Here is a 13,202-nt window from a genome sequence, read left to right on the forward strand (position 1 = left end):
GAAATATCTTGCATTTTATATGTTCATACAAAGGCTGTTCAAAGAATTGGTTTTAATTTTTGAGTGTGGAGGCCAGAGCCATGGTCAGTGTTCCTAGGGGGGCTGAGTACAGTTTGATTGCCATCTCCCACCTTCCCACTCTCAGCCACTATGCTCACATCACATTGCTTGTTAAGTGATTGCAGTGGTACATACTGTATGGACCAAAGTCACATAATAGCCAATAGTCTCCCATATAACAACTTGAAAAGGAACTAATTACCATACAATTCTCAGTAATGGTATTTCAAGTGTTGCTTTAACATAACAATATGGAATTAGGAATATGTTAAGAATAACAGCAACCTGGTGCACCAGTGGGGCTGGGCAATATGGACAAAATCAAACATCACAGTATTTTTGAACAGGAACCTCTATAGACTTTGTGCTTTCTCAAAATAGTTATACTATGACATTTGTGATAGTCTAATTATCCTCATTACTGTTGATTATCAAAGTGGGTAAAGGCAAATAATGGGACAGCTACAACAGTCTGATAAGTTGCAAAAGCTTTCCAAAACTTTACTGTAATGTAGCCTTTAAAATCATGAAAAGGCAAAACTTTTGCAACATTACAATATTGAGATATCAAAACAGACCTAAGACGATATCAATTTATTTCCCTGTCTTACTATACATGGCAGATACGTGCTTAACCCAGTCTCAAGGAACATATTTGTCCTTTTGCCTTCATGTTATCTTGCCATACAGATCGTTCTAGTTTGATTTGTTGACAAACTGACATATAGTGTCTGCAGCAGTAATTTCTGCACCGTTTCCCAGGCCAGTGGAGTTAAATGGACTTCTGTTTGTGGTGCTTAAAATATTAAGACATGGCATTTAAGAAACTCGGCAGCCAAGTGTCCTTCCAGAATTAAAGTCTTTATTAAAGGTCTTCTTCAGGGATTCCTCAAATTGCTGTGGACAGTGGGGTCTACAAAATAATTCCTGGTAAACATTTTTGACAGTGACACCTTGGCTATCTCTCTGGAAGGCTTTTATTGGATAGTGACAGCATAAATAGACTGGAAATGAGGGGAAAGAGAGCAGGGTAATGACATACAGTACAGGTGTGACTGGCTGGCAGTCGAACTGGGGATCATGCTGTTAAGGGACTGTTTGCCCATGTGTTAGGAGCCCTGACCAGTTAGCCATCAGGTTGGCTGGATACGCTGCTATTTTAATGCATTAAGCATCACAAATTGAATTCAGTTTACTCACTTGAATTGGGGTGCTGGCAGAGTAATGTGCAGAGGAGAGCTGAACATTTCTGTTTTCCATTTGGGGAAAATGACCCCTTAAAGTTAGGTAAACAGTTTATTGTTCCCCCTCGAAAAATAATCCATCAGCTGTTTAAAAAAATTAAAAGTGTGCAGAATGACAAAGGAAGATCAAAAAGAAGACAAGAAAGACAGTAAACTAAAATGGTATCAGATATGAAACGTTACACAGTATTCATTGTTAGACTCTTATTTCCAAGTGCAATTGATAAAGCAATGCAAAATGTATAAATGATTCCCCACACTCATACTTAAGTTATTATCAGTAACCTTCAAGTTGCTAATTTGCGCAGAGCGGTGCTTAGCAGCTGCTGACTTTGCTTATGCCTCCGGCAGTTGATGACAGCAGTCCATAGTAATACACACCATCCAGGTTACACATAGAGACAAGACAATAGGCAGGTAGGTCAGTGAGCCCACCTCGTCCTCCAGCTCTACTACGGTGCGTCTGTAACTTTGTGGGTTCACTTTTTGAGAGAGTGTTTAATATTGATTAGTCCTGCATCCTGGTGAGAACAGAGCCGTATGCTGCTGCAGCAGGACCACTTGTATTTTCCATGGCTGCTCCAGCTCTCTCAAACCCAACATGTCTATCTCAAATAGTATCCATCGCTCACATTCAACCGTTCATCTTGGGCTTAGTGAAGATTGTGAAGAAGGTGTGTGTGCGTACCTGTATGCAGTGTAGGTAATAACAAAAAAATGTAGGGAGCAATGTTTGCCCCAAAATTTTGGGGGCACTTTTTAAGAAAAAAGTAGTCTGAGTCGTGCATAGTGGGGCTGTTCCTAATGTGAAATGAACCCAGATTAAAATGTATCAGTAACCACTAGTTTGTGCCAGCAAGTCCAAGTAAAAAAGTCACCAAAGAGTTTGCATATACAATCTGTATGTGTGAGAGAAAGCAGGAAGACAATTCTAAGTTTATTTATTTCTATTTATTTAGCCTTCTTACATGTATAATGCATAAATTAATATATAAATTAAAAACTGTATGACTGCAGCTGCAGGATTTCCTGGTCACTGCCTGATATTAGAATTACACATGTATGTAGTGTGATCAACTGTGCTGTTTGTGTGAGTGCTTGTCAAAGCTGTAAATCGTAATTAAATTACATGAATTAAACAAAAATTCTGTCTTAATGTAGGATTAGGATACTCGGCTAAACTTGTAAATATAATACATTTTCCACAATTTTGGAATACATTTTTGGCCCTCAATCACAGATTTTAGGGTCATTCTGTGATTTCTTGGGGCATTTTTGCTCTCTGCCTCCCCTAACTTTTAATGCTGCCTATGTGTGCATGTAGCGGACAGAGGCACAAGTTGTATACACAAAGGTAAAAATCAACAACCTTCCTCCATTATACACCAGAAGGGGGAGTTGAAAAATGATAGTGTTGTGTACAACAGATTTTTGGTACCAGTACAATTTTAAAGGCATGAGATTTCAACACATCTTGAACAGTGATGACATAAACAATGACGTCTCGCTTTGTTTTGTTTGTGTGCATTTCTGTTTCTACTAACAGAATCAATAGAGCTTGGTCAGTTTCTATTTAGAAAAGTTGATAACATGTAGAAGTGGTTCAAAACAACATTTTCAATGGGGTTTAAAAAAAAAAAAAAAAAAAACGACACAAAAAAAAGACACTTAAAGAGCTTGTTCACTGCTCTGTGTACAATTATTTAATTTTTTCAGTGTGGAGAATTGGGAATGGTCTTTATTGATTGTCCTCATCCAGACTAATCAACCCTAACCAAGCGTCAAAGAGGAACATAGAAAACACTGTGGTTTTTGCCCTCAGGTCTTGTTGCCAGCTGGGCTGTAGCTACTGGGTTTGACAGACTGTGTATGTCTGTACATTGAGCTACGTGAAGTGCTCCAGGTTGTGCAAGTTAATGCTACCTAAGGTATGATTATAGTACCGACAGTAGGAAATTATATTACAAAGGAAGTGAAAGACAAGTTGTGGAAATGTGTATTCTGTTTATGCTGTTATTCTAAACTTTTAACATAACAGTCTCTATTAGAGGACCACATCCTAATCAGAAAGGACAAGGAGGTAGGAAAGGTAATGAGGAGGTGGAAACCAACTCTCCAGGTTTAAGCAAGAGAGATGAATGTTGGTAAGCAAAGAAGGAAGGGGAAAGAAAATGAGGAAGGAATTGAGTGGAAATAAATGTAGTAGATATAGCCATGCTGGTTGCATTGTTACAGAAAGTGAAATGCAATAATGCTGAGGAAACAAGAATCCAAATGAAAACAAATGGGCCTATTCAAACTGACACACATGCGCAGCTGATATAAACACACATACACACACACGGATACATATATATATATATGTACACACAATAAGCAATGACAGCCTATTCTTTACCTTTGCATTTCTTCCCCACTCACCTATAAATTTGAGCTACTTTGTCTGAATTGAATCCACAGCACGCTGCATATCTTGAACAGCACCGCAGCAACACAAAGCAGCATTTGTGTTGTATTTTATTGCCTCTCACATGGGTTTCTGTAGTTTACATTGCTTTTTTTTTTAGCTGCCCTGTTGCTGCAGGTTTTCTTTTTTTTTTTTTTTTTTTTGTTACCATGACTTTCAGCACACTGGGCTTCGGGGGAAGAAGGAGCATTTAGAAAGATAACCCTTCAAAATTAAATTGTCACTGAATGTGTTTGCTGACCACTGAGGCCTTGCTGGGACAAGTGATGACTGTAAACAGAAGCAGCTAGTGGAGGGGTAGGGTCTACATTGTCCTCACTGAGCTACCACCTTCATGAAGCCTCATGAAACTGATAATGTCAGCATGGAAGAGGCTTATTAAAGCAAACACGAGTAAATACCAGGTGTTTATCTTCATCGCAATGTTTGTAAGTTTAAGACAGACAGTTGCAGATAAAGCTACGCAGCAATTTACACTTCATTAGTGTGTCTTTACTGCTTTGCTACAAGCAAATTAGCAGTAAACACCGCTGAGTAAACATCCTGACCAGGAACACACTATCAAAGTCTTAATTATGCTCCACATGTGGAGTGTCTTACAGTTGATCCAGAGAAGCTGCACCTTCCTCATATTAAAAATTTCATTTACACTTTAATTTTCATTTTTGCACAAGACCGTGCTTTGTTTATTTATTTATTTTTCATCATTACCAGTCTTGATGATGGCTATTAAACAGCGTGTATAAATGAGCTGTTGCTGTGAATTTGCCATCATCAACACCCTGCCCTTTGAGCACACACACACACAAGGAAACACCTGCTTAAAGCGTTGTGGGTAGCAAATCTTTTTTTTCCTGTCCCTTAATTATACTGGTCACCTCTCCTACTCACTTCCATGGAAATCTACTAACACAAAGGAGCTGTAATGTGTTAGTGTGGCCAGACAGAAACAGCAATGCGAGTATTCAGCACACCAAATAATTGTTTGCTGTATTGTGTGTTTGTGTGTGTTGTATCAGGTGCAGGCGATGGCGTGGAGTGTGGGTTTAGGCGACAGGATGACGGTTACCAAGCTCCTCCTTACCGTCTTCATTCTCCAGTTTGTCTGTGCAGGTAAGTCCGCCTGACTATAAAGAATGAATATGTATAAATCCACAACAACCAGACTCTCATTTTGTGTGTGAAAGATATTTATGCGGCGGAATTTATACCGTGACCCATATTGCTGCTATAGTGCATGCATTTTAATCTAATTTACGCCAGTGTATCGTCTCAGTGGCAGAAAGCGGAGAATAGTGGTTTGATTTTGCATCTATTTTTGTGAATCTGTACAACAGTGTGAATTTGAAGCTGAATAATTAAAAAGGAATATGTTCAGTCCGTCAAACCTCCCGAACAAAGGAAAAAAAGCTTTAAACTTTTTAACCGTAAATCTACCTTTGTTAGTCAAATAAAGGATTTTGAATAAATACGGTCCCCCCATGTCTTTATCCAAGACGCGTTGAAACATGAATATGCTCCAGGCTACCTTTATAGAAGCTAAGATTTGAATTCAGAATTTTACAATATTTCTCCCACTTTCTTTCTCAGTTCTTCATAAACTGCTTGAAGGTCTCTGCTCACATAAAATGCTTACATTTACCTTGTCCTGACTTGTACACCTTTTCTGTCAGTCCTGTATTGGGTCTGTTTATTTTCTCACATTAAATCTTGTTATCATTCCTTCACTCCCGCTCTCCTTGTCTGTATTGCATTAAGTCTTGCGTTGTAGTTCAGCCCTAAAAAACACTTAAAATGATTTGCCTACTTGCTGAGTATGTCTCTGTGAGGGCTTGAGAGAGACAGCTATAGTGAGAGAGAGAGAGAGAGAGAGAGAGAGAGAGAGAGAGAGAGAGCGCGTAGACGTTGTGGAAAGTCAGGGTAACTGTCTCTGTGACAGGCAGGAGACACCTCCAATCACACACAGCGCTGAAGCAGCAGGGAAAGTTATTAAGTGAGTGCCACAACCTCTTTTCATCAAGCACAATGAGTTTATCAAGGCTTTTTCTCTCTGGAGTCCTCCAGCCTCGAACCTCTCTGTGTCACCTCACACCCTGCGTTTCCTTTCTGTGTTACTGCCTCTTTCTTCCACTTTCCTTTCTCTCCCTCGCTTCCTCTAACCAAACCATTAGCACACTAACCCTGTGCTCCTCCTGAGCATTACCCCCCTGATCCAGCAAATTGGATTGATGATCATTGCCGTGATTATTTTGTAGCTGTAATCTATCTGCATTCCAGCACCCGACCTCGACGTAGTGCCTCGCTGTAATTAAGCCACAGGTCTGGACAGGAGTTTTCTAACCCTCCTTCTCACCACCGTCCACCCAGTGATGCATGCTCCATGTCCTTGGGACTGAAGAGCCACAATGGCAAGCCAGAGATTAGCATCTTCTTGCACACAGACGGACCCATGACTGAACGAAAAGCTCCTACTTTCAAAGCACCAATTCACTCCATCAAGCACTCTCACTTCAAACATGTTTCCCCCCCAACCCCTCTACACACACACACACACACACACACACACACACTTCAGCATCTCTGTGGTTTACTGCCCAGCTCAGCTGATCAAAGAACATCAGCTTTGTTCCCTGATCTTCCTCCCAAAAACTGCTTGTATCGCACTCCCTTCTGACACCACAGAACCCTGCCCAAACACAGAAGACTATTAACCCTTTAACAGGCTCTTTTAAACAGTTTGGTGCTGTAATGGAAGGGTACTCCCTCCCATACAGAGAAATCTATGTGACGTGCTTGCAATTTTGTCTTGAAAATTCAGCCCATCTTGTTAAGTTTATATACTTGTCTGTCTGCTGAGTGTCTGATTTGCAGCATAGATACATCTGATACACACATACAGCAGTAAACTGATGCTAAGAGATACAAATCGAATCTGAGTAAAAGAGTAGGAATTAAAGAAGCAATTACAGAATGGAAGAACAGTAAAAGACACTAGTCGACAAAGTGGTAGACATATAAATGGCAGCTGTCCAGGGAAAATAATCCTTGGTGAATTTTTAAATGTTTTTAGTGAATGGTGGACAACTTCAGACACTCCTAACAGAGGGCAGGAATTTAACTTCTCCCTGTTGTGAGTAGATGTATATTGGACAAGATGCTCTGCTTCATTTTATATTTTTTACTGCTCCGCTTTCTGTAGATGGTTTTTCCATCTGCTCCTTTTAAGGCCTCCTAACAGACTAAAGAGAAGAGATTAAAGAGAAAGTTAGAGGATTTTTTTTTTTAAAGGACTTACAGAACGGAGCAATGACATGCTTCTTAACCAAAGATTTAGTCTGTTTCCAAAGATGCAGCTTTTGACCCATTTTACATAACAATACCTGCATTAAATCCAAGGGTACACAGGCTGCACTAGGTATGCAGCAGCTTCAACAGCAAACAGTTCTGGAATTAAAGAGTTGGCTGTGTTTCCAAACGGCCAAGGCCGATGGTACTGATGTGGAGGATGTAGAAAGGTAGGCATTGCAATCAAATCAAAGTTAAACTACTGTAAGAAAAAGTCTTCTAATGTTGTGACCTGATCAGACCGAAGTTAACAGCAGTTTGGATTAGAGGCCACGTATACATCTGCATCCATTATATATTTGAGAGGAAGAGGAATCTATGCTCTGCATTTTTGGATGGATTTGAAAGCCTGATAAAAAAAAAGATACACAATAGTGTGAATTAATGAGCCTCTGTTATAACTTACATTTTTTACAATTTTAAGGCTTTCAGACATGTTGTTGGTCATCTCAAAATGTCAGTATAAGTCCCCAGATGTCATGTGATGCCTATCCACTCACACAGTGAAGAAAATTACTGTACTTTTTTTTTTTCTTTTTGTTTTAACCGGTTACAGACTCCTTGTTGTGGACGTTAAAATTGTGTTAAATAAAAAAACTTAATGGCACATCATTTATGTGAACATATCATACACTGAATATTTGGCTTTTACAACATAAAAACTAAAGAAGAATGAGGTAATTTCAGGATAAAGTGCTTATTGCTTCCTTTTATCCACAGGCTCCAACCAGCTGCCACAGTTCCAGAACAACTTCTTCACGAGCTACCTTCTCATCTACGAAGACACGCCCATCGGTGAGTCTCTAAAGTGTCCACGTGGTGTGTTTGGTTTATCTACATGGCCTAAAGAAAATACAGCAAATGTGTCTTTGCCTTGTCAACTCATTTACTGCACAGAAAAGTTCAGTCCTCTGTATCCCCTGAATATAAACTGTAAAAGAGGAAAACAAGTAAAGAGAGATGTCACAACAAACACTGACGGTGATTGCAATGGATCTCCTCCATCAGGATGTTTGAATGTGCTTCCATGTATGGTGTGTTTGTCTTTGTGATGGTCGTCTGAGTGGTTCTCTCTAATATACAGCTGCCACAAAGCAGAACTGGAATGTTTTGGACATTTCACACTCTGGTATAGATGTGTGGATAAAAGAGTTTGTCCAGATTTGGCATTTCCATGTTGTTGTTATTAGCCTGTATGTTTTTGGGGGCTGTTGTGGTTGTGGTATGGACACCAGATGCCAGGTTGAGTCCGATTATTCTCTCTCGTATTTATTTGTTGTCATTTATGTTGGTTGCCGTGATTGACAGGGCAATTTGAAGATACCTGGCTTTTCATCATCTCTGAGGTTGTCACTGCCTTGGAATTAAAATCCTTTATATTGGATAGATTGTCTAGAAGTTTTTTTTTTTTTTTTTTTTTTTTTTATCACATGACCTTTACACTCTGCCAGGCTGTCAACACTCCTAGTCGAGTCCTGGAGTGTTCGCTTATGTCTACACCCTCAAAAGTTGTTTTCTGTGAGTGGTTACATGTCACAGGCTTCGACAACCTATCATTTTTGTTTTCCTTTTTCGCTTTTTTTCTCGGGGTCATGAAGGTTCAAATACACCACCACCAAACTTGCATATACCAGTCATCTTTCATCTATTATCCTCCAACATCATTTTTATCATCATCATCTCAGATTAATGTTTTATACTGCTGCCATGAAAGGTTACAGTATCCCACTGAACCTACAGTAAATCATCATCATTTTGATTACAAACACTATTGCCCTCATAGTTGGCTGGTTTGGCATCTTTGTCCAGCAGGACTGAGCCAATTCTGGCAGAAGGCCATCTCTTCTTAAACTCAGCTCGTGGTCTAATCATTGAAGGGCATGGATGTGTTGGTGGGTGGCATCACTGATTTCCCTAACCAGTCTGTTCAGGTTGCCCTCTGACCATGAATCGGTGTCCTCTCCTCAGGCAGTTGGGCTGCGGTCCAGCAACGCCTTCCACTGGTCCAGAGAGCTGTCAGTCATGTCCTTGGCACACTCGGTAATGGCTTCTTCAGTGATGTGATTGTGATTGTGAGGGCGGACCGAGTAATCAGACAGTGACAATTTGTCAAGATTATTGTTTATTAGCTCAGCAGATGTGCTCACCTCGGAGGCCTCCAATTCATAATCACATGAACACAAGCCACTGAGTCAAATATTTGTGCGTTATGTCAGTAGAGGATGTGACATAGTGAAGAATAGCACAAGCATATTTTTTTTTTTACCCTAAACACCCACATGTTTCCTTAGCCACAAACTCAAGATTACTTATCATCCAGCACGCTGGTTTAATAGAGCAGCCCAGCAGCAATTTCAATGCTGATATCGCTCTTACTCTTAATTTGAATTAAAGGGCAGAATAAAAAATACATATTTTATCATCTCAAGGTTCAGTGCAAATTTGTGCAAAGAATAAAGACAAGTTAAATTTGGCTCTCAGGGCACAATGAATGCAGTTTAATCATATTCAAAACTTCATACATTTCTTTATACTTCATTAGATCTTTATTTTACCACAAATTTATGGACATAAATAAGCACCTGTCTGGCTGACTGGTAGCCACACTGCACGACTCGAGCAACATGATCAGGTTTCCACAGCCGTTCTGATTGGTCACTTTCAGTTACCATGGCGGTTGTTGGACTAAGCCTCAGTGATGATGTAACAGCATATGGTTGACGCGAGCAGGTTGTGTGAAGTGACACCATGAGCGAGTTCGTGTAATAACTAGCTGATTGACATATGCACAACAGGACCATTGATACTGTATAATAGAGATGAGCGAAGCAGACTGTGCTCTAGTAAAATTGCTCTTTATTCATGTGCACACTCACAACACTATTTGGCCTTGTCTATGCAGCAGAAATTCAGCACAAGGCCTCTGAGGCCGGTAGCCTACGCTCTGTACAGCACATTCTGCACATAACGGTCTCAGCAGCAAGAGGCTTGGTCTAGTAACCGGCACAAGGTGTTTGATCGATGCTGCACAGATGTGTGCTGTGGAGCCACGTGTAGCACAATGAGGGAAGGCTCTGGCTAGATTCCAAATGACGTACTTCCCTTAGTACACGAACCGATAGTGCTCTTACTTGTGTAGTGTTTGAACTTTGACATCGTTGTGTTGTCTGAAACCAGAAATGACCGTAGTGTTTGAATGCATCACCCACCAACATATCTGCTGCCTTTAATCATCACCTTGAATTGTGTTTCTCTTTTTCCTCTACGTAGCCAAAATGGCGACCATTGAGTTTGGAAAAATTGGAAAGTCTGCATTTTGAGTTTCGAGTACATCATCTAGACATGCATCGCAGTGCATCTTTCCATTAGGGATTGGTATTTCAAGCAAAACTACTATTCGAAAATTCACTGAGCTATTTGATTTTTCATCGAATATTTGCGCCCGCCTCCACCACCCGATCGCACGCACACACATTAATATAAAGAGATTGCAGTTTGCTCGGTGTTGAGTGTGCGTAGTGGTGGAAGGCTTTTCTGCTAGCTTTACCTGCATGGTTTGTGCAACACATCCTCTTTATTTATGTTTTGAAGGAGTTCCACACAGAACTTTCTGACGCCTGTAGTTGTCTTTGCATGTTTCCTCATGTTCGCACCGGGACATCTAGTACAGGGAGAGTTTTACCTGCAAACCTCTGAACCCTTGAAAACAGCCTGATCTTTTCCCCAAGTCATTTAATGCGGCTGGCAGTTAGCTTTTAGGTGCATTAACGCCACCTTCTGATGGGAGTAACGCATTACAACCAGGCGCTGGTAAAAACGGGAAATTAGGAAGAATGAAAGTCGCATGTACTAATCACTTATGGAATCGACTATTCGAATATTCAAAATTCGTGACCCATCCCTAGTTTCCATAGTTGTCATTGTGAACGCACTTAATGCACTCAAAATAGTGAGTGTTTGTATGTTAGTGCACCATTTGGAACACAGAATCTGACTCGGTGTGAACTCACACCACAGACTTACAGCATGTAAACCGCACTGAATCCAATTCAGTTGCCATTGTTTTTCATGTTGGAAAGTACAACACCCTCAGTTTGATAAATGGGTGAGACAGAACCCAAGATAGGAATTTGTAGCCCCCACTGTTGGGAATAATGCCTCTGATGTGTGATTAGGCTGCATTAGCGGTTTGCTGTACACTGCAGTGATACAACGATGCCTCAGAGGATTTATTTCAATATTTTGTTTGGACCAAAATCCTCCCTCTATCCATGTTCAGTCTCTGCATATCTGTATGTTCTCTACATGCATGTGTGAAGGTCCGTGTGTGTGTGTGTGTGTGTGTGTGTGTGTGTGGGAGGGGGGGGGTATTAAATACCAGCGCAAGGAGGGGTTAGGTGCTGTGGTAACAGAGGTCTCAGACAAACACTGTGATCAGGATTCAACACACACACACACACACACACACACACACACACACACACACACACACACACACACACACACACACACACGTAAAATACATACATTTTTGTAACATTCAGGCAGTAGGATCATTCACTGTTGAAGGGGGAGGGCAGCTAAACAGAGGAGCTGATGTTTAAATGCAGTGGCAGATAACAGTGTGTGTTGTGTCAGAAAATGGGATGTGTAATTAGACTGAGAGAACACTTTGATTAAACGCTCTCATCTTCTAATCCACTTTGCACTGATTCGGCAGATTAAGCTCTCTACTGAGTAATTAACTGGTGGAAACACAGCATTTGTTGAAAATAAGAAACTTCCACACTCTGCTGGGAAGGTTTGTGCATGTATTTTAGTTTATGCCAATTTAACATTAAGACTTTGTTGTCTGATTAGATTTGCTTCAGCTAACATGATCACCGATCGTGTTCATTTAAGTTACTGTATACATTTATCCAATTTTAATTATTTTTACTAATGAAATGTGTACAACAGGAGAGAAGCTTCTTAGAACATAAATGAAGGTATTGCATTTGAATCATTGATCATCACACTATGCAGCTAAACACTAAAACTCACTTTATTTCCCATATATCACACAAAGGATAAATTATACTTTTGTATGAGCCCTCCCTCTATACAATACATTTTCTATATAGTTTATTTTCTCTATAGTAACAAGGAAAATGACTTCAGAGGGCCATTCAGCCAAGGTTTTAGAGCCATTTTTCTTAGGTTTTATTCCTGCATAAAAAAAAGTAGATCCTGAGCTGCATGTGCTCCTACTAAGACACAAAACCATTAAAGTACCAATCTTCTGCCGAACTTCTCGCCTCTCCCTTTTCCTCTCGCTCTCCTCTGCTCCCTCACATTCTTCTACTGCCACAGTAAATACCTTGCACTTTTAATTAGCTCTGTGGCATTCCCAATTCAATAATAATTAAAGAGCAAGAAATAGCCCCAAGGAACAACTTATTAAAGTCCTCCCCTAAACATGTTGATAATGTCTGTGTACTCTCTCCCCAGCCAATTCCCCCCTGTCAGCTGCCTAGCACAGTCTGCATTAATGATGGCTGGTTGACACTCTCTTCCCTGGACACTGTCTCTTTTTCAGCTTCCTGATTCACTGTATTGACTGTCTTGGCTTGCCTGCACCCACAAACAAAGCAGTATTCATAACTACTGCTGGCTGCTGTAGATTGATGGTGTTCTGCTGGGAATGCTGCTTTAATTTGATTGAACCAATGCTTACTGATTTAGAAGCCTTTATCTAACATCTGAAAGCAGAGTAGCCTTTAATACAGCATGGATATCTTTGTTATTATCATTCTTATGCAATCATATTAACCAACATATTCTGAAGTCATCCTTTGACTAAAGATGTGGCTGCATTATGGGTAAAATATCAATGTTTAAGTTGATAAATTGCTGTCTTTTGTTGAAGTTTTTTGGGGGATATCTAAGTCCAAGGTCTGTTGGAGTTGCCTTTGTCCTCTGGTTTTAGATGTTTTGACTGAACTTAAAAATGTCATGGTTCACTGTTTTCCAAGCAAGAACATGTGTGTATTTTGCCGGGAACGGTTTTGACGCCAGTGACAAATACTTTGGAAGCAGACACTATT

At 40.2% G+C, this 13,202-nt stretch overlaps 1 protein-coding gene across 1 annotated transcript in view; it reads left to right on the forward strand.

Moving 5' to 3' along the window:
* cdh23 (cadherin-related 23) overlaps positions 1 to 13,202 on the forward strand; it is a 174,569-nt gene that overhangs the window by 6,420 nt on the left and 154,947 nt on the right. The window contains exons 2-3 of the mRNA XM_069145115.1: positions 4,791 to 4,884; positions 7,837 to 7,911. Coding sequence (XP_069001216.1) covers positions 4,800 to 4,884; positions 7,837 to 7,911 — 160 coding nt within the window. The 5' untranslated portion in view covers positions 4,791 to 4,799. The remainder of the gene's footprint in view (positions 1 to 4,790; positions 4,885 to 7,836; positions 7,912 to 13,202) is intronic.

The sequence above is a fragment of the Embiotoca jacksoni genome, unplaced genomic scaffold (genome assembly GCF_022577435.1).
Source record: "Embiotoca jacksoni isolate LCO1_2020_lvr unplaced genomic scaffold, fEmbJac1.0.p SCAF_12, whole genome shotgun sequence".
Classification (NCBI taxonomy): Eukaryota; Metazoa; Chordata; class Actinopteri; family Embiotocidae; genus Embiotoca; species Embiotoca jacksoni.